This window comes from Maniola jurtina, chromosome 17, assembly GCF_905333055.1.
Source record: "Maniola jurtina chromosome 17, ilManJurt1.1, whole genome shotgun sequence".
NCBI lineage: Eukaryota > Metazoa > Arthropoda > Insecta > Lepidoptera > Nymphalidae > Maniola > Maniola jurtina.
In genome coordinates, this window is record NC_060045.1 from 12109642 (window position 1) to 12137626 (window position 27985).

General features: G+C 36.9%; 1 protein-coding gene and 1 pseudogene across 3 annotated transcripts; one reads left to right on the top strand and one right to left on the bottom strand.

The window, feature by feature from the left end:
- The first annotated feature begins 67 nt into the window (after positions 1-67).
- Positions 68-27817, top strand: LOC123873709 (macoilin). Of its 3 annotated transcripts, XM_045918707.1 has the most exons (16): positions 68-345; positions 2609-2750; positions 3461-3587; positions 3887-4047; positions 4441-4551; positions 4746-4901; positions 5191-5377; positions 14851-14979; positions 15706-15869; positions 17073-17245; positions 18145-18267; positions 18679-18817; positions 19208-19406; positions 19938-22004; positions 22065-25845; positions 25889-27817. In XM_045918707.1, the coding sequence occupies exons 1-14, from the start codon at positions 266-268 to the stop codon at positions 20117-20119; spliced, it is 2073 nt and encodes a 690-aa protein (XP_045774663.1). In that variant the 5' UTR covers positions 68-265; the 3' UTR covers positions 20120-22004; positions 22065-25845; positions 25889-27817. The 3 variants fall into 3 exon arrangements, with proteins under 3 accessions (XP_045774663.1, XP_045774661.1, XP_045774664.1); XM_045918705.1 differs by having other exon boundaries at positions 22065-27817; XM_045918708.1 differs by having other exon boundaries at positions 18163-18267; positions 22065-27817.
- LOC123873739 lies at positions 11027-12939 on the bottom strand (annotated as a pseudogene).
- Positions 27818-27985: the final 168 nt, after the last annotated feature.

The window sequence follows — 27985 nt, forward strand, 5'->3', positions numbered from 1 at the left end:
GTTACATCACTTTTTTGTAAAAAAAAGTAAACGTAGTAATTAGGTACATACTCTTTGAAAGTTTTACTCTATGCAATTTGGAGTGAACGTGACGCAAAAAGAGCTTGCCGATTTCAATTTTCATCCATCTCCCTCGTAAATCGACAATAGGCCGATTGACAACAAAACCCACTATCCTGGGAAGCATTATTTTCATAAATGCTTCCCAAATAAGTGTTGTGAACCGAGAGCCTGTATTCGTGACTAATACAGTGGAGGAAAAAATATGAAGAGGCGAAATGCCGAATCTGGCAAGATGCGGCGCCCTTTAAAGCGCACAAAAATCACCGAAGGAATGTATGGAAAGTGAGTTAAACTTAAAACACTGGTACTTAGTAAAGGACAGTATAAGAACGTTAAAATTTATGGAGCGATTAAGAATTCAGTAATCCAAATTAGAATAAGAATATGCAGGGGGTATAAGAATGTGCAGGTTGGGAGCACCGTCTGGCGTTTCTTTAGTTCACATCTGCTAATGAAAAATAATAATCCAAATAAACAGCTAACATGTGTTTATACTTACCTACATTTTTATAGTACCTGAGTCATAATGTAAATATAAGTATTACAATTAATATCTTTGCTTGTATTAAGTTCTTATATTAATTTTAAAATGGCAATTTAAATGATTGTTTATACACCTGACACAACACAATTTTCTCAAATTGTTTATTCACCTAAGTTAACAGACTAATATGCCATAATTTCTTATGTTCCTTATTTAATTAATCCTATTCTTGTTTGAACTATTTAATAAATATCCTGTTCAAATGCTTTCATGTTGCTGTTTCCATCTGTTTTACAAAAACATGTACAAAACTAAAACTTTAAAGTACTTAGCACTAAAAAAATATAGGCTGTTCAAATGATTGTTTACGGGCATGTTGCCCAGTACAATGGCAATACTGCCTTGCTGGATGGCTAGGCTAAGTTGTTAAGCTAAATAATGCAAGCTCTAGGGGTCACCTAATGTATAGATCAGCTTTTAGGATGCAACATAAAAAGCCCTTGGAACTATTTCATAAATTAAATGCCAATATTACTTAATAAATAATAAATGCTCATACATTGTGAAAGTAAAGTGATTAGGGGTGAGGTCTATATAGTGCACTCTGACTTTGCTTAGACTTGAGACAGAGTTAAAACAAGACATATGTATATCTCTCATATAAATCTGTCAAGTTTTAACACAATTTTAAGTCTGAACAAAGTTAAAGTGTGCTCTTACCCTAAGTTTTCTTGTCATGTTCTATTATAAAGAAGGTATTCAACTTGCATTCAAACTCTGGTGTACCATTAATAATTTACAATATCAATCCAAGCTGAGCCAAGCCTCAGTTATGTTAATGCTTAACAGAATTTTTAATTTGCATATATAGAAAAAAGGTCATAATTTTTTATTTATAAACAACTGTGGTAAAGGGCTGCCATTTTTTGAAGCATGCTCACAAGTATTGGTTTATCTAAAGGTGCACTAACACCACATTAGTATCACTTTAACGCTCATAGGTGGTAAAACTACCAGTATGAATTTTTTTTTTAAAGATAGCATTTTGCTATAAAAGCATGCAAACAATTGAGGCAAACAAAATAAGCTGCCTAGTTAGAAATAATAAAATCAGAACATACATTGTGCAAATTGTCAATCTTTTCTATACATACACAAGTACTACTGAACTAAACTAAGAAATAGTTTTCACAAAAATCTTTTTTAATTACAACTTGATGACATTAATAATTAATTTATTATTATTTCTTAAGTGGCAGTTCTCATTGTTATCAGTCTCAGTATAATCTTCATTGTACTGTAATTATCCTGTTATAGGAAATGTAATTTACTTCTATGGCGGTCTGCAGTAGGTAAACTGTAAACAATTGATCATTTAACTTACAAGTTAGGTATAATTTTATCTTAAGATTTATATAGAATACATAGAATTACATAGATATACATAGAATTGCTATATATAGATATACATATGTGAATTTTTAAGACTGTGTAACACTGAAACCAAATATTTTAACCGAAAACCACAGGCATAGATAGATAGATAGAAACACTTTATTGCACACAAAAACACATGTAAAGGATCACAACACAGAAAGAAGAAAATAGAAAAACAATTGTGTGCAAAGGCGGCCTTATTGCTTGGAGCAATCTCTACCAGGCAACCTTTATATTAGGCATAGATATTAGTTTCTAGAATATGTCTACAAAATTTCATGAATTTTGGTTGCTTAATATTCAAATGAAATTGGAACTACGTTTGTATGGAGCGAGTGACGGAGAGACCCCTCTTAATTCGTTTGTATTTGTAGTTTCATATTGTACCAGACATCAGTTTCTATGCTGTACCTAAAATTCTTATTTTTTCTTATAATTTTTTGTAGTTACCTGTAGTTCACAATTTTCTATCAGTTTTCATGATGCTCCTGATTTTTTTTGAAGTTTTATGTAGTGCTCAACAGAATTTCATAGTTTTTCTTTGGACCTTTTGTTGTAGGTACCTGAAATTCTTATTTATTTTGTAGTTCTGTGTTGTACCTGAAATTCATAATTTTTTTGCAGTTCTATGCTGTACCTGAAATTTGTAATGCTGTGGGTGACGGTCGTACTAGCAGACTACATGTTGGAGTTCAGATTTGAATTCCTGTGGCCATTTTGGATGATGTTGAGATCAATTTATGATTCATTTAAATATCATGGAATTGTAAGTATTTGCAACTGAATTGACACCATTATGAAATACCAAAACATGCCCTACAGTTGTCCACATGGTTGAAAAATCTGGAAAACTCTTGGATTTCCTGAGATAAAAAGTAGCCTATGTCACTCTCCAGGTCTTTAACTACATCCATGTAAAAAATCTGTTGCTCTGTTGTTGTGATGAGATTGAAGGACAAACTAATAAAAAACACACTAACACATTTTGTGTATTCCTTGGTTTTTTTAAAAATAATAATATGGTCATTTGTGTTTGTTTAGTAACATAGGTAGGTTTAAATAAATATTATAGATAAAAAAGGTGTATGGATAGAATTAACGAAAATATAGAAGTAAGGTATTAAATAGAAAATATAGTAGTTATGTATATAAAATTAATAGCGCCATCTCGCCAACAAACTGGCCCACCAGTTTGGCGAGCTAAAAATGTAAGACTATTTTTTTAAAATAAATAAATAAAAACAATAAATTATAATATTGCTAGCTGATCGTCCGAGTAGATTTAGCTTTTTAAAATCCCGTAAGAAGATTTTCCAGGATAAAAAGTGGCCTAGTGCAAAAAATCACGTCGATTCGTAGCTCTGTTGCGGCTTGATTGAAGGACAAACCAACATAACAGATATTTGCATTTATAATATTAGTATGATTTTTGCATTTTCTGTGGAATTCTACCCACTATGTAATATGTTGTTACAGGCATTCTCAGTATTCTTCATATGCATAGCGCTGACGTCCAACCTAATATGTTTCTTCTTCATACCACTGCAGTACATATTCTTCGCAGCCAGTACCTATGTGTGGGTGCAGTATGTGTGGTACACATGTGAGTATTACTTGGTTTACATAGATATTGTTGCTACATTCTATGTACTAGTAATAATAATCTAGTATTCAGTAATAATATTACCGTAGCATGGGATACTCTCTGGGCTCCGGTTCGATGGATTGACGATATAAAGAGGGTGACGGATGGTGGCTGGATGAGGATTCCAAAATCCTTGGATTATCTTTTTATAATACTGAATTGAAAATAAGGGCTGGGATCGAATTTTCCACGTGCACTGAAGGTGTAGAGCCCTAGTAAGTATTTACACTGTTTGAAATGGGGTACACTGTCTGCAGTCGCGGATAAGGGCGTGTGTCTACCGACGGTGGCGATATGCTGCCTGGTGGTATACGTGGAGGGTGCGCTGCGGGCGCGTACTGGCCCGCTGGAGCTGTGGCGGCCGCTCGCCGCGCACTGCCTCGGCTACCCGGCGCTGTCGCTCGGCTTCGGCGTTAAGGTACGCATCTCCACCATCATCTCAATCTGTCTCACTAATTGAGCGTCAAGCGCAAGCCTGTTTCGCAATAAAGAAAGGATCATCAATTCCTATATGTAACGTCGCGTACACGATATGACCGCCAAAATGGCAGCGTTTAATTAAACCGTTTGAATTGGATCATTTAAAATAATTTTATTTTATTTATTTAGTAATAGACTTAATTTAAAGAGAAACATTTTTCACCATGACATTCATCACATTTTGAGACCAAAGCACTAGATAAAAAACAGACTGGTGTTTGGAATTTTGCAGCCCAAATAGACCGTAGTCTGTGCTAGGGCACACTGTTACTACTGTTTATGTAGTATATTATAGTGTATTGCAAAAGTGAAAAGTAATATTTGGTCACAGGCGTACGTGGGTCAGCGGCTAAGGCTACGGCGCCAGAGGCAGGTGCGCGCCGAGAACGAGTTCTACTTCCAGCTGCTGAGGGACGCGCTGCCCGAGCCCGCGCCGGACCAGGTCAGCCCCAGTCTACTGCCTTACAGACTTACTAACTTAGTGGTTTTAAAAGGACGAGGCGAAGCAACTTTATGTAATTCCAAGAAGGATTTCTGTCCAAAATTGCAGATTTCTAGCTCCAAGAGTTTGGACTGGGCAATGAGTCAGTGAGTGAGTCAGCTGATTACTTTTCTATTTATTGTATTAATTTGCAGAACGGTACGAGCAGTAAAGAGGAGTGCAAACCGACGGAGAACGGGGAGTACAGTCCCGCGACAAGCGAGGCGCGGCACATGAACGGGTCCGTGCGGCGCCGGTGTGCGCGCGACCACAACGGCGTGTGCGTGGCCGAGCACCCCATACATGTTAAGGTGAATAGGGTGTTTTACACCAAGCAAGAAAAAAATCTAAATTGTATAAACAAGATAGTGTTATCAATGCTGTAGCCGCCTGTAAATGTAAATATATATAGACAATAAAGGAAAATAAATAAATCTGCAACCGAAAAATGATAATTTCAGTTTATAATAATGAATTTTATCGTTTGCAGATCGTTGTATCTTCGAACATAAATTTTGTTAGTGCAATCTAATATTATAATAAAAGAAAAAAAATACTCCGAGTTAGTATTGAATTAAATTATTATGTTTTCTCTTGCAGTTAGAAAAGTTAGAGAAGCACTTAGCGCAACAGACGGCTGCTCGCGAAAAATCGCAAGCAAACGCGAGCTCGCAGGCGAGCGCGAACGCGAACGCGAGCACGAACACGCACACGCACGCACACACAAACGGCACGGCCGGCGGGCCCGGCGCGCCGGTGGACGATGACAGACATGAACACAGTAAAGGTAAGCCAACTAGTTATTGATTAAAGGTCTTCGCACATTATACAGGCCGGACGTCGACTCCACTCAGACTCGACTCACAGTAAAGCATAGAAATGTGATATTTGTATCGTGAACACGTCTGCTCGCGAAAAATCAGCAAGCACTCGCGAGTACAAAGGCGAGCATAAATTGACGCACACAAACGACGCGGCCGGCGTGGGTCTGCGTCGAGTGCCGAGTATAATGTGCGAAAACCTTAAGCCTACTGCCATACTTTGGAATTTACTGAGCTTGACTCAACTATAACTTGTGATTGAATGATTAGTCATTCTTCCGATTGAAAAATGTATCTTACAAAATTTTTGAATGTAATTTTGTATTTGAATTATAAATGAGGTTGTCTAGGTTGTGGCGCTTTTGCCTAGAAGATGCCTATTTACTCTTGCTTTGGAGGTATTTAGGTTATATGTGGCAGGAAACACAAAACATCTCAAAAATCAACTCATGTTACACAGGGCTTAGTAAAAAACTTTTGCGTCAGACAATCAGACTTAAAGAGTTATTAGGGTCACGTTTTGCGTTTCTTCTTTTATTTTGCGCAGTGGCTATTAATTTTGCCTTTTAATGTTACCTATATTAAAAGGCGTAGCTCGACAAATAAGAAAATATTGAAAACATGAACATTTATTTAAAGTGGATTAAACCCGGATCGTTAGACTGAGATCTGTAGAGCATACTTGACTTCGCTCAGACTTAAGACACAGTTAAAATGAGACAGAGTTATGTCTCTAACATAAATCTGACTCATTTTAATTCTAAGTGAAGCCTGAGCAAACTTAAAGCACGCTCAACAGATCTCAGCATGTAAGAAGTCTATTCTGAGTGTGCTTCATACAAATGAAGTTTGATACTGATTTTTAAATACTAAGACTAAACTTTTGGATAAATGGTATCGTAAAAATCAACAGTAGATTGCCTTGGGTTCTTGCTGACTTGTAACTCTTCTCCGATGTACAAGTATTGTTTGGACTCTCTGTTGTACGGAGGCCATGTTACACCGAGCGATTCATCAGGCGTTGGATTCCTAAAAAAATAATAATAAAATCATTACGTGATCGTACTTCGATAATTTTTGCTGTGCACAATTTTTTTTCACGTAAGAAGACCGCTGCGTGTACCTGCGCACAAGGCGATTTATCAATCTATTTGATGGTACTAAGTAATGGCGTCAGCGGGGGTGTCTACTCGGCCGCGCATTGGTTCACCCATTAACCTTTCGGTTTGCGAGTTGTAGGCAAGAGCAACACGTATTTATTTTGTGTCCTTTGTTAATAAAAGTTTACATTTCTGTGTGATGATTTAGGGCCGGCGCACATATGGCGGAGCGCAGCGCAGAGCATTTTTCACAGTCAAAGTATTATCGACATTGTCCTCATTGAAATAATATCTAAAACCAATTGTGCATCCGTGCAGATACTCGCGCATCCGCGCGCAGTCCCGCGCGTGCTCGCGCATTCTCTGGTAGAAATTCGCGTAATGTGTCACGCGATTAGAAAACTTCGCGGGCATGCTCTGCGCTGCGCTCCGCTGCGCTCCGCCATATGTGCGCCGGCCCTTAGGCATAGTAGTAGTAAAAGTGATCGGAGATGATTATAGTATATTACGAGTACCTATAAAAATTCGTACTGTGCTATTTTGTAGAGAATACTCCTTGCTCAGTGCTCAGGACAAAATGGAAATGCGCTAACATGGAAAGGGTATGACGGTTTTTTAAGCCGACACGATGTTTCGATATATGCGGCATCATGCGTGGGAGGCAAGTAACCCCAGCGGTACCATGTCCGAACTATATTTACCCATGTATCATGAAGTTCGTCACTATGGTGCACCACATTCGTATCATTTCATAGGAAGGAGCAGTCTTATCCACCGATGAATGGTATAGATATGATTGAAAGATGTACTGAAGGTCATCAAAATGTGACATTCCGGTCAGTCCATACTTGTTGGCTAATTCGCGATATTGATTCCGTTCAGATATCAAAGCATTTTCGTAAAAATATATTGTATTGTTAGGGCTGTACTCTGACAAAATATTGGCGTATCTAGTAATTGGATAGATAAAACTATCCGTAATACCCTGTACGAATAGCGGAATCGTGTTCAAGGACTGCGTCTTCGACCCAGTGTAGTGCTTTTTGATAGAATCTGCTGTTTCTAAATTTCTCTGGGGTGTGCTGTGGCGTGAAACGCTTAGTGGTACTAAAGCTTCAGGGTATCTGTCATAGTATTCTAGGGTAGGAGTCGTTTCAATCGCTGGAATAAAGAACACACCCTCTTCTGAGGTGAATCCCATTAAAATATCTACGTCGCTCAGGCCTTTCTGGAGCGAGACTTCATAGGGTTCTGTTAAAAATCTTTCTTGACCATAATCTTTCTCTATAACGGGCACGCTGTATAAAAATTTGAAAGTCGCATATTGTTCGACCGCTAGAACAGTGTTCGCACTGGGGTTGTGGATCAAATCTGTTGCGGGCACACTTTGGAGAAATTCTAAGACTTCTGTAGTATTGGCAGACTCGAAGCCCAGACTTTTAGCGAGTACGAAGGGACGTCGCTGTGGCTCAAATGCATTCGAGTAATCATTCAATGCCTCTCCACTCATCGCTATAATTCTCTGGAAGAGTCCTCGTGACATCGGTGACAGTGCGTGGTACATGCAGGACATAGCGCCCGCGCTTTGCCCGAATATCGTCACTTTGTTCGGGTCACCACCAAACCTTTGTATATTTCTTCGCACCCATCTTAACGCAGCTACTTGATCTTTCATTCCTGCGTTCCCGGGTACGTCTGCTGTATCTAAGCATAAAAACCCGAGATTGTCGAGTCTGTAATTAAATGTAACTATGACTATGTCCTTTTCATTCAATAGCCAATCGGCTCCGTAAATATCGTCGTTGCCAGAACCCCACTTAAATCCACCACCGTGAATAACAAAGAGGACCGGTAAAAGAGAAACTCGATCTGAAGGAGTGTAAACATTTAAAAATAGGCAATCCTCGCTGCCAGGTATGAGCCTACTACTGAGATCATCAAATTGAGGACACGTGTTTCCAAATTCAGTAGCGTTTCGGATTTTTTCCCAAGCCGGCGCAGGTTGGGGAGCCTAGAAATAATTTGTAATTTAATTTTTATTGAAAGTTCCGCTGTGTATATTAATTTTAAGATTTTAACAATCGTTACCTTAAATCTCAACTCCCCGACTGGTGAAGCTGCGTATGGAATACCTTTAAAACTGTAGAATGATTTGTCACCCGTAATCGTCCATTTATGTTGTCCTCTCAGTTCGCCTTGCTCTATGCGAACAACTACTGCTGCTACAAGCTGCTGAAATGTGAAATGTAAAGGCGGGGCGAGTCAACTAATCTACATAAAAGGAAGACTGACTGACAAATAGACGTGCAACTCAAATCGGGGCCCAGAAACTTGAATTTTTTTATAGGTCGGGTCCCCTCTAAGAAAGGATTCATGTTAGACTTTCACTAAAAAGGATTTAGAGAAATTACAAACAGATAGTGTAAAATGAAAATTCCACCTACCAATATTATTCCGAGTGTGAACAAAACGACAGTAAAAAAATACATTTTTTGTCTCTTTGACTGCAATATTTTACAAAGGATTCTTTTTATACTTAAAAATCTGCATAATTTAATTACTGGGAATTAGTTAAACCCTTCAGTTCTTTATGTGGTGTCTAAAAGACCCCAAAAATCTCGATTTTACTATGCTTCAAAATAATATTATAGTTTGTTTTTTTAGTCAGATTTATTAAAATCTTTTTATTAGGTTGACTTGTTTGTATGTTGTCATTCCATCGATTTTGGTAACTGATTTTTCAGTTACTTTCAATGAGGGTTTTCAGAAATTGCCGACACTAAGTGGCATCACTGAGACATCGCGTCATGTGTAACTAGACACAGGTCACAAAAATTGTGGCTCGACAGCCACAATTTTTTTTAGAATGTGTAAGTCCATACTTATTTAGATCTTATAATCTAATTAAGATAACATCGTCAAAGGGTTAAACCACGTCAGCCTCGTAACAAAATGTTTCCTTTTGTATTAAGTTAATTCATGTACACAAATGTGTTAAATACTGATATCTTAATCTATTAAGCCTATGGTTTTATCCTATGCAATTTAAAATTACATAATTCACTTTTTATACAGTGACGTAGATTCTGATGATTTTTTTCATCATTGCATGCATGCATGCATGCATTAGTTTAGTGCTTCTGAAATGACCGATTTAAAATTTGCGATTTTTTTATTCGACAGACTGATAATCAGACTCAGGAGCAGTGTTGGAAAAAAACAGTCATTTAAAAAAGTCAAAACATTTTTGGTTGAAAAAATAAGTTTATAAATTTTTCTAAATAAAAAACATGTTTAAAATATTTGGGACAGTACCAGGCTAGTTTAAATTGGTAGATGATATGATAGATCTATTAATACTATGCTCCTGAGAAAAGCATATTAAACAATCGAAGATTATGTAAATGATAAAAGAGCGTGGATTTGACCTGCAGCTCGGTCCAGCAATGCGCGGGACTTCAATTACTTTTATATATGGCATAATATTGTATATCAAACCATTGAAAAGCGTAACCGCCGAGTTTCTTGCTGGTTCTTCTCGGTAGGTTTGAAAGTTATCAGCTCTTTTCTAGTTACTGTAACCTTCACTTGCCAGGGGTGTTATAAATTTTTAATTTACACTTGTGTAACACGAAGTTAATTACCTACTTACATTCGAATATCTTAGATATTTAAGAGGAATGTGCAACATCCACATAAACTCTAAAGAGTTTGAGGATGTCAAGTGGATTTATGTACAACTATTCTTTGGTTCAAATAAAGAATTAAAAAAAAGTGACAGACTTGAGAAGTATATTATTAGTGCTCTTCCATACTAACGAACTGTGAGGTATTTTAAAACTAAACTTTTGGATAAATAGTGTCATAAAAATCAACAGTGGACTGTCTTGGGTTCTTGCAGACTTGTAATTCCTCTCCGATGTACAAGTATTGTTTGGACTCTCTGTTGTACGGAGGCCATGTTACACCGAGTGATTCATCAGGCGTTGGATTTCTGAAAAAATAGTAATAAAATCATAACATCGATCGTACTTCGATAATTTTGCTGTGCACAATTTCGTTTCACGTTAAAAGACCGCTGCGTGTACCTGCGCACAAGGCGATTTATCAATCTATTTGATGGTACTAAGCAATGGCGTCAGTTGGGGTGTGTACTCGGCCGCGCATTGGTTTACTCATCAACCGTTCGATTCGCGAGTTGTAGGCAAGAGCAAAACAGCACGCATTTATTTTGTCACCTATGTTAATAAAAGTTTACATTTCTGTGTGATGATTTAGACATAGTAGTAGTAAAAGTGATCATAGATAATTTATCGTATTTACCTATAAAAATACCTATGAAATTGTACTGTGCTATTGTAGAGAATACTCATTGCTCAGTGCTCAGACAAAAATAGAAAAATGCTAACATGGAAAGGTCCCACCCAGCCTCCTATCAGACAAGAAGAGAGACATTTTAGAAGTCATAAACTCTCAAATTCTAAAAATTTCTAGAAGCTAGATCCGCTGGACTGAAATAATAATTACTTTAATAATGTGAACCAACTATATTTACCCATGTATCATGAAGTTCGTCACCATGGTGCACCATAATCGTATCATTTCATAGGAAGGAGCAGTCTTATCCACCGACGAATGGTAAAGATATGACTGAAAGATATACTGAAGGTCATCAAAATGTGACATTCCGGTAAATCCGTACTTGTTGGCTAATTCGCGATATTGATTCCGTTCAGACATCAACGCATTTTCGTAGAAATATATTGTATTGTTAGGGCTGTACTCGGATAAAATGTTGGCGTATCTCATCACTGGATAGACAAAACTATCGGTAATAAGGCGCACGAATAGCGGAATCGTGTTCAAGGACTGCGTCTTCGATCCAGTGTAGTGTTCTTTGATAGAATCTGCTATTTCTAAATTTCTCTGGGGTGTGCTGTGGCGTGAAACGCTTAGTGGTACTAAAGCTTCAGGGTATCTTTCATGGTATTCTAGGGTAGGAGTCGTTTCAATCGCTGGTATAAAGAACACACCCTCTTCTGAGGTGAATCCCATTAAAATATCTACGTCGCTCCGGCCTTTCTGGAGCGAGACTTCGTAGGGTTCTGTTAAAAATCTTTCTTGACCGTAATCTTTCTCTACGACGGGTACGCTGTATAAAAATTTGAAAGTTGCATATTGTTCGACCGCTAGAACAGTGTTCGCATTGGGGTTGTGGATCAAATCTGTTGCGGGCACACTTTGGAGAAATTCTAAAACTGCTGTAGTATTACCAGATTCGAAGCCCAGACTTTTAGCGAGTACGAAGGGACGACGCTGTGGGATGTCTCTCCACTCATCGCTATAATTCTCTGGAAGAGTCCTCGTGACATCGGTGACAGTGCGTGGTACATGCAGGACATAGCGCCCGCGCTTTCCCCGAATATCGTCACCTTGTTCGGGTCACCACCAAACTTTTGTATATTTCGTCGCACCCATCTTAACGCAGCTACTTGATCTTTCATAGCTGCGTTCCCGGGTACGTCTGTTGTATCCATACATAAGAACCCGAGATTGTCCAGTCTGTAATTAATTGTGACTACGACTAAATCCTTTTCATTCATTAGGAAATCTGGTCCATAGATGTCGTCGTTGCCAGAACCCCATACAAACGCACCGCCGGGAATAACAAATAGGACTGGTAAACGAGATTTCTTATCCAAAGAAGGAGTGTAGATATTTAGAAAGAGGCAATTTTCGCTTCCAGGTACTAATTGATTTCTGAGCAAGTCAAATTGAGGACACACATTTCCATGTTCTAAAGCATTTCGTATTCCTTTCCAAGCTGGTGCAGGTTGGGGAGCCTAAAAAATTTAATTTATACTTGAATTATTTATTCCTATTGAATGCCACATTAGCAGCGTGGTATTGGCCTGTAGTAATAAAATGATGTGATGAATTCATTATTAAAGAATAAAATAAATATATAAAAATTTAGATTTTTCGAAATTTTTAATATAACTAATTTTTAACGTCACGTAAAAATATTTTCCCGCAAAAATTTCGAAAAATCTAAATTTTTATTAAAATTATTTTCTTTAATAATGAATTCTAAATTGTATGAAGTACAAGTGTAAATTAAAAATTTTTAAACACCCCTGACAAGTGAAGGTTACAGTAATAACTAGAAAAGAGCTGATAATTTCAAACGGCTGAACCAATTTTCTTGGATTTATAGCTCACACTCTATAGTAAGAACACTCTCGATCAAGCTACCTTTCAAACAAAAAAAAACTAAATAAAAATCGGTTCATTAGTTTAGGAGCTACGATGCCACAGACAGATACACACGTTAAACCTATAACATACCCCTCTTATTGGGTTGGGGGTTAAAAATACTTCACTTGTCGGGGGTGTTATAAATTTTTAATTTACACTTGTTGGTAATAATTAAGTTCCGTTTGATAGCAAACTTAAAACACCTGTCAACGTGTGTGCCAAATTAATACAAGTTCAAGGGCGTTGTACGTAGTGCTAATACGTATGTATGTCGATTAACAGGGCTCTCTCCGTCACTCGTTTCATACAATCGTAGTTCCAATTTCATTTGAATATTAAGCAACCAAAGTCCATGAGATTTTGCAGACATATTCTAGAAACTGATATCTATGTCTGTGGTTTTCCAGATTTCTGTTAAAATATTCGGTTTCAAAGTTACGCGGTCTTAAAACTTTTCATAGAAATCTTTGAGCCCCTGTAATTTTAAAACTACATATTTTTAGAAAATTCTAAAATTACGATTATAAATTGGAACTACGATTGTATGAAACGAGTGACGGAGAGAGTCCTGTTAAGAAATGGATTTAGAGCCAGCGCGTGCCAAACCTTCGTTATTTAATAACAGCTGAAAGTTTCCCAGCGTATTGTTCCTAACACAGGGAAGAACGATCAGTGACTAAAGTTTGGATCATGGTGGCTTTGGGAGGTAACAAGGTGCAGACATACCTACACACAAACTTTCGCTTTTATAATATTAGTGTGATTAATTGTAATTACCTTAAATCTTAAGTCGCCGACGGGTGCAGCTGCGTACGGAATTCCTTTGAAACTATACATTGATTTATCTCCAGTGATTGTCCATCTTCTTTCTCCTCTCAATTTTCCTTGCTCTACTCGAACAACTGCTGCAGTTACAATTTGCTGAAATATTTTTATAATTAAAAAAAAAACAGAATAACGAATAACCATGACCATCGCCGGTTCACTACTAAGCACGGGTCTCCTCTCGGAATGAGAATGGTTTGGCCATAATTGGATTGGCAGACTTCTTCTTCGACACAAATCTTTGAGAATATTATTAAGAATTCTTAGGTATGCAGGTTTCTACACAATGTTTTCCTTCCCCGTAAAGCAAGTGATATTTTATTTCTTAAAACGCACGTAACTTCGAATAATTAGAGGTGCGTGTCCGAGATTGAAGCCCCGACCTCCGGATAGGAGGCCGACGTCTTAACTACTAGGCTATCACGGCTTAAAATGATGAATACAGTAAATATGATGATGATGATAGAGGAAATATTGTGAACTTTAGAAAGAGATTTCGGTTTCGTAGAGCGTTGTCTCTGTCACTCATATCTAGGTGACGCTTGAGAAGTCACTACATACCTCTTTATGCAGTATATACTTACCAAACATGCTGTATATACTTACCGAACATGCTGTATATACTTACCAAAACATATTCCAGGGTAGATATAGCTAATTTGGTGCTATACACACAAATTGATCAAAAAAAAATACTTACAATCAGCCCGTAGACCAGAAGGATATTATATATTAAATCCATTTCTGATGCTTTAAGTCCTGGTACAAATCTTGGTCTGTCACTGCTAAAAAAATTGCATTTCCTGAACCTTTTATACTATTTATGCAAACATTCTTTTTACATGTATTCAACTGTATAATTATTTATTTAATCTGCGCTCATATCTTAATATTCTGTGAATAAATTGAAAAAGAGTGACTTAAATTTTATTCACGTAACTGTTTTATTAAGCCGCTCTTCCAGACGTGTCGGTCTCGGGATAAACATGGACAAAACAAAGATAATGTTCAATCAGCACGTTGTCCCGACACCCGGTTTGCGTCGAAAATGTTGGCATCGAAATTGTTTCACAATACAACTACTATACAACTACAGATTAAAGACTGATTTAACTGTTTGGTTATTATCATCATCATCATTATTATCATGATCAACACATCGCCGACCCAATACTGAGAACGGGTCTCCTCTCTTAAAGAGAAGGAATTGTTGATTTTTCAACTTAGTATTAAAAGAAATTGTTCTCTCTTCACAGGTAGTGGGAAGTCTGCCAAGTGTGAGAAGAAAGAGGCTAGTACAGTAAGAGAAGAGAGGAAAAAGCATAAGAATAGAGATAAAGATAAGGATAAGGAGAGCAGTGATAGCCATAAGAGCACAGAACAAAGTGAGTAGCCACAAGTCTAGAACATAAAATACAGGGTGTTAGATAAAACGTTTTAATCCCGCTGAGAGTCATTGTAGGCAGGGAATATGCATTATTTTTTAATGTAATTTTTAAATAAATAAGTCCGTGTTATTCTGAAAATCCCAAAACGACCAATAACTCAACAACAGACTGTTTTTGCTCATAAGTATTTAGGGATCATTTGATAGCATTTGACTTCCCCTATAACTTATTAACGGGATCGTGACGCTTTACCGAATATCCTGTGTATTTAAATGTACTGTTCTAATCGCTGGCTCTAGAGACTAGAAATGCAAGTAAATTCTCTTTAACATAGACTCACACTTAGAAAGAACTTTGAAAATTCCTAACGGCATCTTTAAAACGCGTGAAGGCGAGAAAAAACTAATCCTTAATTTTTTGAACCTTTTCATCTGCGAATATGTATTCATATATTTTTTTTAAAGAATATTAGCCATGCTAATCATGACTAATACTCCCCTTTCGCCTCCAATTAAGCGTAGAGCTTGTGCCAGGAGTGAGCACGACAATAGTGCAACGAGTGGGGTTTGAACCGCCGACCTTTCGGAATTCAGTCCGCTCCTCAACCGTCGAGCTATCGAGGCTCTCGAATAGTGTGAAAAGATTTGCAAAATATCATTTTGTATATATGCATCACTAGTATGTAGCTATCAATAATTAAAATTTTGCATTCTCTCTTTTCAGCAAAAGAAATATTAGTTAAAGAAAAAGAAGTAGAAAGTACAAAAGAAACTGTCAAAAGTAACAAAGATAGTAATAATAGTCAAAAAGACAGAGACAAGGAGAAAGAGAAGAGAGAAGACAAGGAGAGAGAAACGAGAGAGCGGGAGCAGAAAGAAAGAGAATTGGTGAGTTTGTGTCAATAACTACTTATACTATCTTAGACTTATAGTCTTAGTGAATCCGAAATTCAAGATGACCCGAATTCTGCGCGTGCGATGCCACATGCAAAAGAAATTAATGAATCCATACTTAATATTATAAATGCGGAAGTGTGTCTGTCTGTCTTTCTGTTACCTTTCACGGCCCAACAGTGTAACCGATTCTTTTTTTTTTATTATTATTATTATTACACCGACAACTTCCATACAAATAAGACAAAAAAAAATTACAAAATCACTTCAGTATGGTTGTCAATTACAGGTGTATACTTTAAAATAAAACTAATCTAACACTAACCTAAAGTACAAATTCTTAATATATTTATTCTGACGAAATTTGGCTCTTTTGGTCAGCTTATATCCCGGGGACGGACATAGGCTACTTTTTATCCCAGAAAATCAAAGAGTTCCCGCAGGATTCCTAAAGACCCATCCACTTAACCGATTTGTATGAAACTTGGTACCTACCAAAGTAGCTTGCGTCCCTGTAATCGAAATAGGCAACTTTTTATCCCGGAAAAATCAAAGAGTTCCCACGGGATCTATAAAAATCTAAATCCACGCGGATAAAGTCGCGGGCATCCCCTAGTAAAAAATAAACCACACACTTTCGCATTTATAATATGGGTAGTTCTAGCGATATAAAATTATTTCTACACATACCTCTTCTTTCTTTCTTCAATAAACCGTATGGTCCGCCAGGTGGCGCAGTAATGTTAACATTAATCATGTACAATTTTGTATCGAAAAAATATAATACTATTAACTATTCAAAAAAATGTGTGCAAATCATTGATATTATCATAAATCGACAGTGTGAGTATTATCCGCGGAAATTAATGAGTGTAATCATCACTCTTTTATTTCCGCTTACAAAATATCAACAAATAAAGTTGAAAACTAAAACCCGACTGAAAATAGTAAATGCTAAAATATTATTAGTTTTTAGGGTTCAGTTTAAAAAGACTAGCGGCGATTATCAAAAACACTCAATTTCTACAGTTACAACAAAATATATAGGTAGGCACTGAATCTTACAGTAGTATTAAAATAAAAATCCAAAAAAATACTGCTTACTGTTCTCCAATTCCAAAGATTGCTATGTTCGGATGAGAGGGTTGATGAGGGCTGGCGATGGGATGACGATGTCGATGTTTGGTTCCCGGTCAGCGCTCTGTGCGCGAGCTGAGCGAGGAGCTAAAGCGCGTGCGCGCGGAGCTGGGCGCGGCGCTGCGTGGCGAGGCGGAGGCGCGGCGCGCGCTGGCCGCCGCCGCCGCCACCGAGCGCGCGCGCCGCGCCGACCACCTGCAGCTACGCCAGGCGCACGCGCAGCTGCAGCACAAGTGAGTGGCCTGACTTCTTTACAACTGTTAACAACCTTTGATTTATTTATTTTTTATTTGTACCAGAACGTTGTAACAATAAAGAGAAAAAGAAAGAAAAAGTAAAGAAGTTTATTAAGTCTTAAAATAAATTAATCTTTTAAGGCCAACGATTTTATCTGCCTTAGCACAGGCTACGGTCTGTTTGGGCTGCAAATTGCAAACACTTGTCTCAGTTTTTATCTAGTATTTTGGCCTACAAAGTTTGGTGTAAAATGTTGACTTTTCATTAATTAGTCTGTAATTAAATAAATAAAATAAAACTTAAAACTAAAAATACAGGCGTGACTTGAGAGTAAAGGCACAGAATACAAACTATTACGACGTAAAGAAGCGATACTTACCTTTTTTGACGACCACCCATATGAATTTGAAAAAAAAGCAATTGTTATGAAAACAGATGCCATTTTTGTCCTCAGCACCCCAAGAAACTCAAAAAATAATAACTTATGTAAAGACATGTCTAAACATTTTTGAAAGTTGTATTCCTATTTATATCTCTAATTTATTGGTCGTGTAGAGTGCATGAATTTATATTATACGTATGGATATATCACTCCTAATAACTACTTAAAGCAAATACCTACTTATCGCTGTCCCAGCGAGAGACTTCTCGCTCTAACTTAGTAGTCGAAGTGAGATTGCAATAAATAGGTATTTGTTTCAAGTAGGTATTGGAAGTAAAACCAGATTACTTCTACTTCGCGGTAGAATGTAAATCACCGATTTTTAAAATTGAATGTTTTGTCTAACAAAAATTATGAGTTTACGATTAGCATAGACATATAACATGTGCCGAAGCGATATTTCGTAGTGCCGTTAATAGCGCACGGTGCATGTGATGTGTGTATGGTGGTCAGAGTGTCCACGTGGCGCAGCGGCGAGCGCGTGGCGCTGGAGCGGCGTCTGAGCGAGGAGCGGCGCGCGCGCACCAACGCCGAGCACCAGCTGCTCCGCGCCAGGCACGCGAACCGGACTCCCAAGTGAGTTCATAACTGATGGACCTCATTTAAACTAGATGACTTTCCTATAACACCAGTGTGCTAAGTTTGACATTTTACATCCCTCCAGCACTGACACAATTCGGGACTCATAACTCAATAACGCCAGTGTGAAATAGACCAAATGTGCTTGATTCAAATATTCAATATTGCCAATTTTAATTTCGCAACGATTTCGTTCGGAAAGCTAGTTAAAGATGTATGAACAAACTTGAACTTTAAAACAAGGCAGTTAAAGTCCATTTTACGTTAAACCACACAGTATTTTTATTAGCATTTGAGTGCGGATGTAGTGCGCAAGTTGTTCAAACAAATTACAAAATAAAAATACGAGGAATTACCCCGCGTTAGCTAGATATAGCATAATGTAACATGAAAATTGTGTGATTATAGTGGCGAGTGTGAAAATGAGTGGTGCCGGTCGCGACGGAGCGCGCAGGACGCGGACTCCGCGGCGATGCGCAGGGAGCTGCAGAAGGCGCGGGACAGAGCTGCACAGCTACAGAAAGACCTCGCGCAGGCCACAGATCAGGTGAACACTCGTGAATTATGTTTAAAAAAAATGCCGACTCACTTTAAAAACCGGCCAAGTGCGAATCAAACTCACGCACTGAGAGTTCCGTACCTACTCGGGTATTTTTTCCGACATTTGGCACGATAAATCAAACACTACAAAGTACTACACGTTGTACAGGCAAAGCCCTTTCATGTGATACCCTACTTTGTATAGTTATCTTACTTCGAAAATTAAAAATACCATTATTTGTTCATGAATACATTTTAATTTATTTTTTGTGTTTTCGGATTTTTTTCCCTTTTGAGGTACGAAATGCTTAAAATAAATGTCCCGTGCATGTTTCGTTTTACTTGAATCGCACATAAAGTTTACACGCAGTTTTTTATCAATCGCGTGCGGTTACAGGTGCGGTCGCTGGAAGTGCGGGCTGAAGAAGCGGTCGCAGCGGGCGGCGCGGCGTGCGGCCCGCGGCTTGCGGGTGCATGCGCGGCGCTGCAGGAGCGTGCGGCGCATCTCGAGCGCTCGCTGTCCGCCGAGACGCGCGTCAAGCTCGACCTGCTGTCCGCGCTGGGCGACGCCAAGCGACACCTGCACATTCAGGAGGGTGAGTTGCGCCTGGTCGCCTCTAATTTGCTTTCATAGAAGTTTCAACTCTATTGGTCTAGGAATAAGGATGGTATTTGATTATCCTTAGGAAACGTCGAGCATTACATAATATATACAGCCGGAGATAAGTTGAAAGAGACCTGCCTTATGGCCGAAATTAATAAGTCAATCTATCTAAAATATATCTAAGTATAAGTTACTTAGCCACATTGTTAATTGTCAAATAAGTAACTTATCGACAGATTACGACAGGCTTGCTAAGCGGTAGAGTTAACAAGCCAGGCTCACTTGGTCACGTACATACCTAACGTTGTTATTTGTTAAATAAGAACATAATATTATCATGTTTAACTTATCGACAGATTAGAGATAGGATTGAAGTTAACTGATAGACCGATTATTATTATTATCGAATATCACTATAATATCATCTTGCAAATCTAGCAATTCTGTCTATCAAAAGTTGTACAATAGTACCTACTTTGAATTAATGATTTTGATTTGAGTTTAATACGGTTTCTTCTCACAGGTTTAATATCGAGACAGGAGAAAGAAATCGAGGAACTGAAAGCTCAAATGCTGGCTGTCATGCCAACCGAGTTGGTGGCGCCGGGAGGTGGCGTCGTGTCCAAACTGCGGCGCTCGGACGCCTCGCCGCTCGACCCCAACGCGACCGTATATACGCCCAAGCAGCTCTGCGGAGACGCCTGAGCGCTCAGCCCTGAGCATTAGGCCTGAGCGTCTCTAAGCGTTCGAGGTATTACGCGTGCCAATAAAGAAACGAATCGAAAAGAAGAATCGTTAATCATTCGATCTCACTTACTCTGTATATCTGTGTGAGTGAGACGAAATAATTAGCGCGGCTTCGTTTCGTTTGTTTATTCGCCCGCGGCATCCTAGGTATAGGTTAGGAGGCGGTGGACGATTTGTGCCAAATGCTTTATACTGTGCAAAAAATTCATTCACCGTTCGTATACTATAAAATAGAAAGCGAATTTTATGTCATTTTCTGAAATTTTAACATGTTTCTTTAATAAACTTTTACTCAAAACAAAACCTGTACGTCATACAAAGAATGAATGTTACATAAAAACAAATCGCACAGAACTGAAACCTCCTCTTGTTGAAAGTTGCTTGAAAAGATCAGTATAAGCACTTGGTATAATAGTTCACCTGCTCCTACCCTATACGAGCAAGAGCTTGACAACAAAACCGCCTTCTTTACCGATCTTTGTATGCGTTTCACTGATCTCAATCGTTTAGTAATTTTTTGTTCTCTATTCGAACTAAATATTTAGGAATAACTTTAATCTTATTTTGTTACTTAAGTTACTGATTATACATGGTGTTTAATTTCTTTCGGACAGTCTGGAAAATCTCAAAAGGAGATATAGTGTGAACGTTTTGATGTGTCAACTGTCATGTCAAAAATACGATTTTAATGTTTAATTTAAGTGTGGACTGTACTTGACATGATAATTGACACATATAAAAATGGCGAGTGAGTTTTCAAAATGTATGCATTTTACATAAATCTGTCTTTTTTGAGTTTTATTCTATTCCCATAATGTCCAAGAAAAGTGAAACACCTGTAGAACACCCATACAAACATCGGTACGCCCGGACCCCTGAGATAACGTGTGTTAGTTTTGTAAACTGTACGTACTATAGATATCAGAGCGTTTATTTTTTCATCATTGAAATATTTGGATATAACCTGATCGCACATTGGTTACTGTCGCCTGAGCGAACGCTTTTTAGTAGCCGACCGTCGGCACGCTTCTAATAAGACGCTGTACTAATGATTTGTATAGCTTTTCATCCCACTCATATTATAAATGCGAAAGTGTGTTGGTTTATTAGTTTGTCCTTCAGTAACACTGCAACGGAGCAACGGATAACAAATTGATGGCCAGACCTATTTTATAACTGATGTAGGGAAGCTTAAACTCTAATATGCTATGGTTGCTAAAGAGTAGACGCTTAAGCGATAGTAACAAATGTGCGCACAGCCTAAATACCTTATGTACCTACTCGAACTAGCCCGAGAGACTGTGGAAAATTTATAGGATGTGCTTGATAAAAAACTGGCAGATATTATTTTAGAGTTTAAACTGTCGAATACAAATAATTATTATGATAAATAAGGGGCTAGACTCCTGTGATATATTGGTCATTATATACTGGACTCATAAGGCGATGTATAGGCCACATTTACGTCAAACTTGCGAAGGCTGAGCATAGCGTACTTCGATTTTATTCAGACTTTAGACATTTGAGATAAATGTCTCATTTTAACTGAAACTTAAATCTGAGCAAAGTCAAAGTATACTATAGATAAAGCCTTTAGGTCTATGGCTCATAACTAGGCAGATATACTCCAACCAAAGCTACACGTGACAAAAACCGTTCATTCATAGTTTATAAAAATATATACCTTTCCCAAACTAGCAAATTAGTCCATAACGTTTCCCATACTTTAATAAAGCAGAAAAACCATTATACAAGGTAAGATTTTACCAAGCACCTACTCAAAATTCCCCACCGTCTCTCCTACTACCTACTTTTATTAAGCGGTGGTTGATAAAATTACTAGGTTTTAGATTTTTTCTGTTGGCGGATTATAGCAAAATAATTTTTAACTGTTTCTTACTAGCTTTTACTCGCAAGTTTGAATTTACCTATGTATTTTTAATTTTTCGTGGTACATTTTAAAGTAGTAGACAAAACGTGGACTATGCCTGTCTCGAGAATGCAAGCTATGTCTGCCAAATTCGACAAAGGTTTAATCTTATGTACGTTTTCAATATTCGATCTAACCACAATCTTACTAAATTACTTATCAATCATGTTATTTGTCGAAAAGAACCATACAATTTCAGGCAAATAACAATATTGCTGAGTAACTTATCTACATCTTACAGATAGATTGAATATAGAGAACGGACGCCAGTGATTCAGCACAAATATAACAAACGGACAGACACTTTTGCATTTATATTACATTATTATTGTTACATTCAATAAGTCCAACAAAACTTTTTTACTACACTTAACTCTCAATAGTCCAAACTTTTAAGTTTAAGCGAGAGTGTTGCCAACATAATATTTTTAGATTTAGATTTTACTTTTATACATCTTTTTACATCTTAAGTAATTCTGTTGTACTCAAAGCTTTAACTAAAATATGATTACAATAGAAATAATCCATTTTTTTATCAGTGATTTTATCAATCTGCGCACACGGACTATCCTTCCATTAACATACGATCGTCGTTTTTAATGCAAAAAGTTATATCAGTTCTTGTTAAGCTCGCTACGTTTCAATATAGTTTGTGTATATTTAAAATATTCATGTAGCAATAGTCCAAATAATTAATTATTTATCAAAGCTTAAAATCGAATATAGTATTACATTCAAAAACTCGAATCCAGTAAGGGGAAAAACTGGAAATAGTCCAAAAATAATGTTGTAGCAATAGTCCAATAAACAAAAGGAAACCATTACAAATAAAAAATAAAATCATTAGTTTTATTTGGTTAGTTTTATCTTGTGACTTCTTTTTATGATTACAGAATAGGTTTGCATTTGACGGCAATCATGCTTAAAAAAGCAATGAAGAGGTCTAGGTTAGAACGTAATTGCCTAGAATATGCCTATTCACTCTTGCTTTGAAGGTAATACTTGGACTATTCTGCATTTTTTAACGTTTTTGCATTAAGAACGAAACAAACCGCTGCTGCATCCAATCAGAGACGTGTTCTTTTTAAATTTATGTGATATATTGTACAAAAATGAGATTGGATTTGAGTCTTCTCCTTGTATTAAATTGTAGCTTTATTGAAGTTTTAGTCTAATTGTCTCGTTTCAAGCGTAGCGTCCGTCATTGGTTACCTTAAGGATGGAAACATACTTATGATACGCACCGTGGGAGACCCAATAAAACGCGGGTTAAGTCGGCTTATGGCCTAATACAGTGACGTCTGTGTGTATAACACAAAGGGCTCGGCACAGCCCGGCTGTAGAATCTTATAGTCTTTATAGAGAACAGTATAGTCTTCACTAATATAATGTCACTACCCAACTTGTATTTATTATTTATATTCGTATTTTATTACAATAACCATAAGAATAATTAATTATTCAAATTTATTCTTAGAATAGGAAACATTTATTTATCAAACACAATGAAAAATAATATAATAATATAAAATGCCAATAATGAGTTCGCCTGCGGGTGTAGCGACACTATGTTTTCTGAAATATCTCTTACCCCAGTCGAGTTTTTTGTTTTTTCTTATGTAAATTATTCTCTCTGTGAAAACTTGTTTATTAGCTTTAATTTTCTTCTGCTCTTATCTTTTTACTTTATCCTCTAAGCTGTAACTTTTCCTTGTTAACAAAATAAAACAGACTTTATATATTACATAGGAAACAAAAATTCGGCTATGCCTGCTCGCACAAACACATACGATTAGTCGTACAGAAGTGACAGCGGTCGGTTTTCTTGTTCAATAAGAATTGCCCAAAGAATGTGCCGACCCGATTATGTGTATAGCAACCTTCAAAGCTTAAGAGCGTCTTTTAAGGCTGGTTTCAGATTTGCGGGTTCCGTATCCGGAGGGTGTCAACGGGGCCCTATTACTAAGACTCCGCTGTCTGTCCGTCCGTCTGTCCGTATTCCGTCAATCATATTAGGTAGAAACGTGAAATTTTCACAGAATGCGTATTTCTATTGCCGCTATAACAATAAATACAAAAAATTGCCACCATGAAATACTAAAAAAATTTAAGAAAGTGTTATTTCTTTTACGGAACCTTCGTGTGCTAGTCTGACTCACACTTGACCGATTTTTCAAATCTAAAACTACACTGAGTGTCTAATTTTTGGCATTTGGTTCCTACAGTTTGTAAAAACAGTGACATATCAGTCTTGGGACGCTCTTTCAGTATTCTGCCACTATGGGTGTTTTAAGTATGTTTTCTAATATTCGTTGTCGTATTTCGAGATTAATATTATATTTTCAGGTAATTTTAAATAATATAGGGCGTTTTATCTATATTTTAAGTACTAATTCTATGTCTATCTATACTTTACAAATCGTTTTAGTACTATGTTTAATACAAGGTGTATAAGAAAGTTAATTGTTGAAACTGACTTATTAAAGCCTGGGTCAAATCGCAGCAGCTACCACAAGTTGTGGCTACTTTGTGTTTGACCAAGGCTTAAAAATTATCGCTGAAGCGTGTGATTTTAATTTCTTATATCGTTCATAGAAAAATTTATTAACGTTTTAAAAGTATTAATCGATCGAGCTTAGTTAAAAAATTGATTGGTAAAATGACGGGACGCTACGCTAATTTGTTGAAGATAAAAAAATAAAAATGGCGGACATGCAACTTTGACAGTTGTCAAACCATAACAAGTAGAGTTATGTTTATTGTGACTTGAACGACTTCAGTACAGAGATAGCGGAGTGAACGAGGGCTATGTTAAATGTGTGTGACTTTTTGGTTAATTTACCATACCTATGATTATGAATTAACTATAGCGCTCTTTCTGTTACGTAGTCCCATACAAATGATAGAGCCAAAAATCTCAGTGGGCGTTAACCATCTTGAGACACCGACCAATCACAAACATGTATTCAAAATACATTCGAAAGTTAATTCGAAAATGTTTTCAGAACATTCGAAAATCGAAACTCAATTAGAAAATATAGTCTCGTTTGTGATTGGTTGGTGATTCATAATGATTAGCAACCACTTGAGATTTTTGGCTCTATCATTTGGATATGGTTACTTAACAGAGAGAGTGCTATATGTACTTAATTCAACGGATAGGGTTTCAACGGAAAGTTTACATTAATCGGACCGAAACACGCCATGTCTATACAATCACAAATTAATTAATTAAAACATTCTTAAATTAAAAAAAAAAATGAAGGTGAATAGTCCACATTTTTATGGTAATTTCGATATATTTTATGAATGACGCATGTTTTATTTGTAATGTGAACTGAAATCACATATCTTCCTCTGTTAATCTCTTGTCTTCGCTTTTTAACATTTACAAACAGTCCTGTTGCATTTATATTATAGTACAAGTACAATTGTTAATTTAAAAACCAGGAAATAACTACATAAGTTTGTAAGGGTGAGGTGAATATCTACGTTCAAAGATGGATGGACTATTTTGAATCATTGAAATAATTTAAGTTTACAATCAAATTGACGAAAAACATTAGTCATTATTTTTCTTATTAAATAAACAGCAAAGTTTATAAAATTATCTAGGAATAATTTTGTTGTCAAATTGATTTAATTGTAGGATTTAAAGATGATTATTATCGTTTTAGGCTTTGAATAGTTCATCCATTCTTATACTTGCTGGTTGCACATTACATAGCCCACTATTTTCAGTACTGAAATAAATGTTATTCATGCTTACTCTCTCACGACTACTCAAAGTCAGTCAGTAGAAAACTCAGTTGATGTCTTCACTCTTTTGTGCGAGCTGTTGAGTTGATGATTTTTTACTTACAGAGCAAAGTTGCTGAACGAAACTCAGCTTTAATTACTTTGTCATAAGAATGAAATTCAATATAAACAAAATACAAAGGAGAATTCTTGATTGGAGATGTCTTCCTTGTGTTTTCAATCCAATGTTAATTGTATGTTAAAGTAGATAAAGTTGAATTTCAGTTGTAAGTTAGGTAATTTTAGTTCTGAAAAAGGTGTTACTTGTAATGTGCGATCGGAGGCCGTAGTGTAAGTTTTCAAGTTAAACTTACGTGACATGTACGTTTAGTAAAATTATATCAATTAGCGAAAATATCTTGAATTTGATATATATAATTGACTTCTCCATATAGTTTTGGTGGATGTACTAACTCAGATGTTACGTTTTTTGACTTTAAAACTTACACTGAGCTCAGCATGGCAATTTTTTTGTGTACTTGAGTTTTATTTGTTTACAAAGTCACGCATACATCACAGGATGGTAATTATAAAATAACGCACACTGGGTATCAGTTATATCGGAATTGTAACCGTTGTATTAAAACATGAGATTGTGTTACTACTCTAGTCTTTTAAAGGCCGGTTTACACGCGTCTACCGTGCCAGAAGCTCGTGCCATTGCTTGGGTTTATTAAGTCGTACTGTTGCGGTGTAAACGGGCCTTAAAATTTTGTATCCTAAGTTTTTTTAGATGTTAATTTTTTATTTCATCCAAATGCGCACAGCATTCGAAGTCGGGCGAATTTTAAAAATGTCGATCGTCTATTTTCGTAACTGGCACTGGTTCTAGCAAGAGTTCATGGCCACAATCATTGGTCAATGCCTTAAATTTCATGATTTCTCTTTCTCAACTTCCCCATAAAATATTTCTTGGTGGTTATGTAGGTATCCAAGTTCAAATACGGAAATAGCCAACCGGTATTTCTAAGGGAGATCGCCCACTGCGAAATTTTGCAGCAACAAAGTCGCGTTTAAGAATCGCGTTCAAGATACGCGCGACTGTATGGCTACAAAAAGCCTCTGAATGTTATTGGTTGTATTTTATTTTATTGTAAAAACCCCACAAGGTTTGCGGACTTAAAGTACTTAATCTAGCATTACGTTTGGATGTCATTTATCGTACGGCTCCGATCATTAAAGAACAAGACATGCAGTCCCATACATAATCGAAAAAGCACTTTTGAGTTTATACGAATTATTGTAGTTGTTTGTTTATAGAAGAACCAAAAGAAAAAAGCAATAATACGTTTTCTGTCTTTCTTTCAACCTACACTTGTGTTTGTATTTTTATAGCTTTGCAAGGCACCCTGCCGTATTGAGATTACATGGGCTTTCTTACTACAGATGACTCATGAACCGCTTGACTGAGACGGTTCCTGGGGTATGGTGTGGGTTGCGGGAGGTTGACAGCGACGTTGAATTACTTGATTATTACCTAAACTGACTCTCGCAACCCTCGCCCTGCCTTATGATCCGTTTCAGGGAAATGCAATTTTATAGCGAACCATCGAAAATTAGTTCCGGATCGTGTGCACTCAATTTTTAACAGATATTTTTTGACAGCATATCATATACTTTAATACTTACATATACTTTAATCATTAAAGTAGATACAAGATATGCTGTCAAAAAGTGATCGATTCAAAGTATATCTTGTACTTTAATGATTGAAGAATTTAGTTTTGTTTTTCTATACAAGAGATCGAATCAGCAGCGTAGGCTTCGATGTATATTTTTTCATGAACAATTTCTCCTGAACATGAGGGACGAGATGTAACGAAATGGTACAAGCGGATCGATCTGAATTTTCACTAGTGAAACGTAAGCGATAATATTTGTTTGTATTATAAACGGATGCTGTAACAGCAATAAAAAATCAGACTTGACTTTTATTTTATTTTTCTTCCAAATATCCATCCATCTTCATCAACCCATTGCCGGCTCACTACTGAGCCTGAATCTCCTTTCAAAGTGAAAGGTTTAGGTCATAGTCTGCCATGCTGGTCCAGTATGGATTGGCAGACTTCACATACCTTTAAGAACATGGACATTAG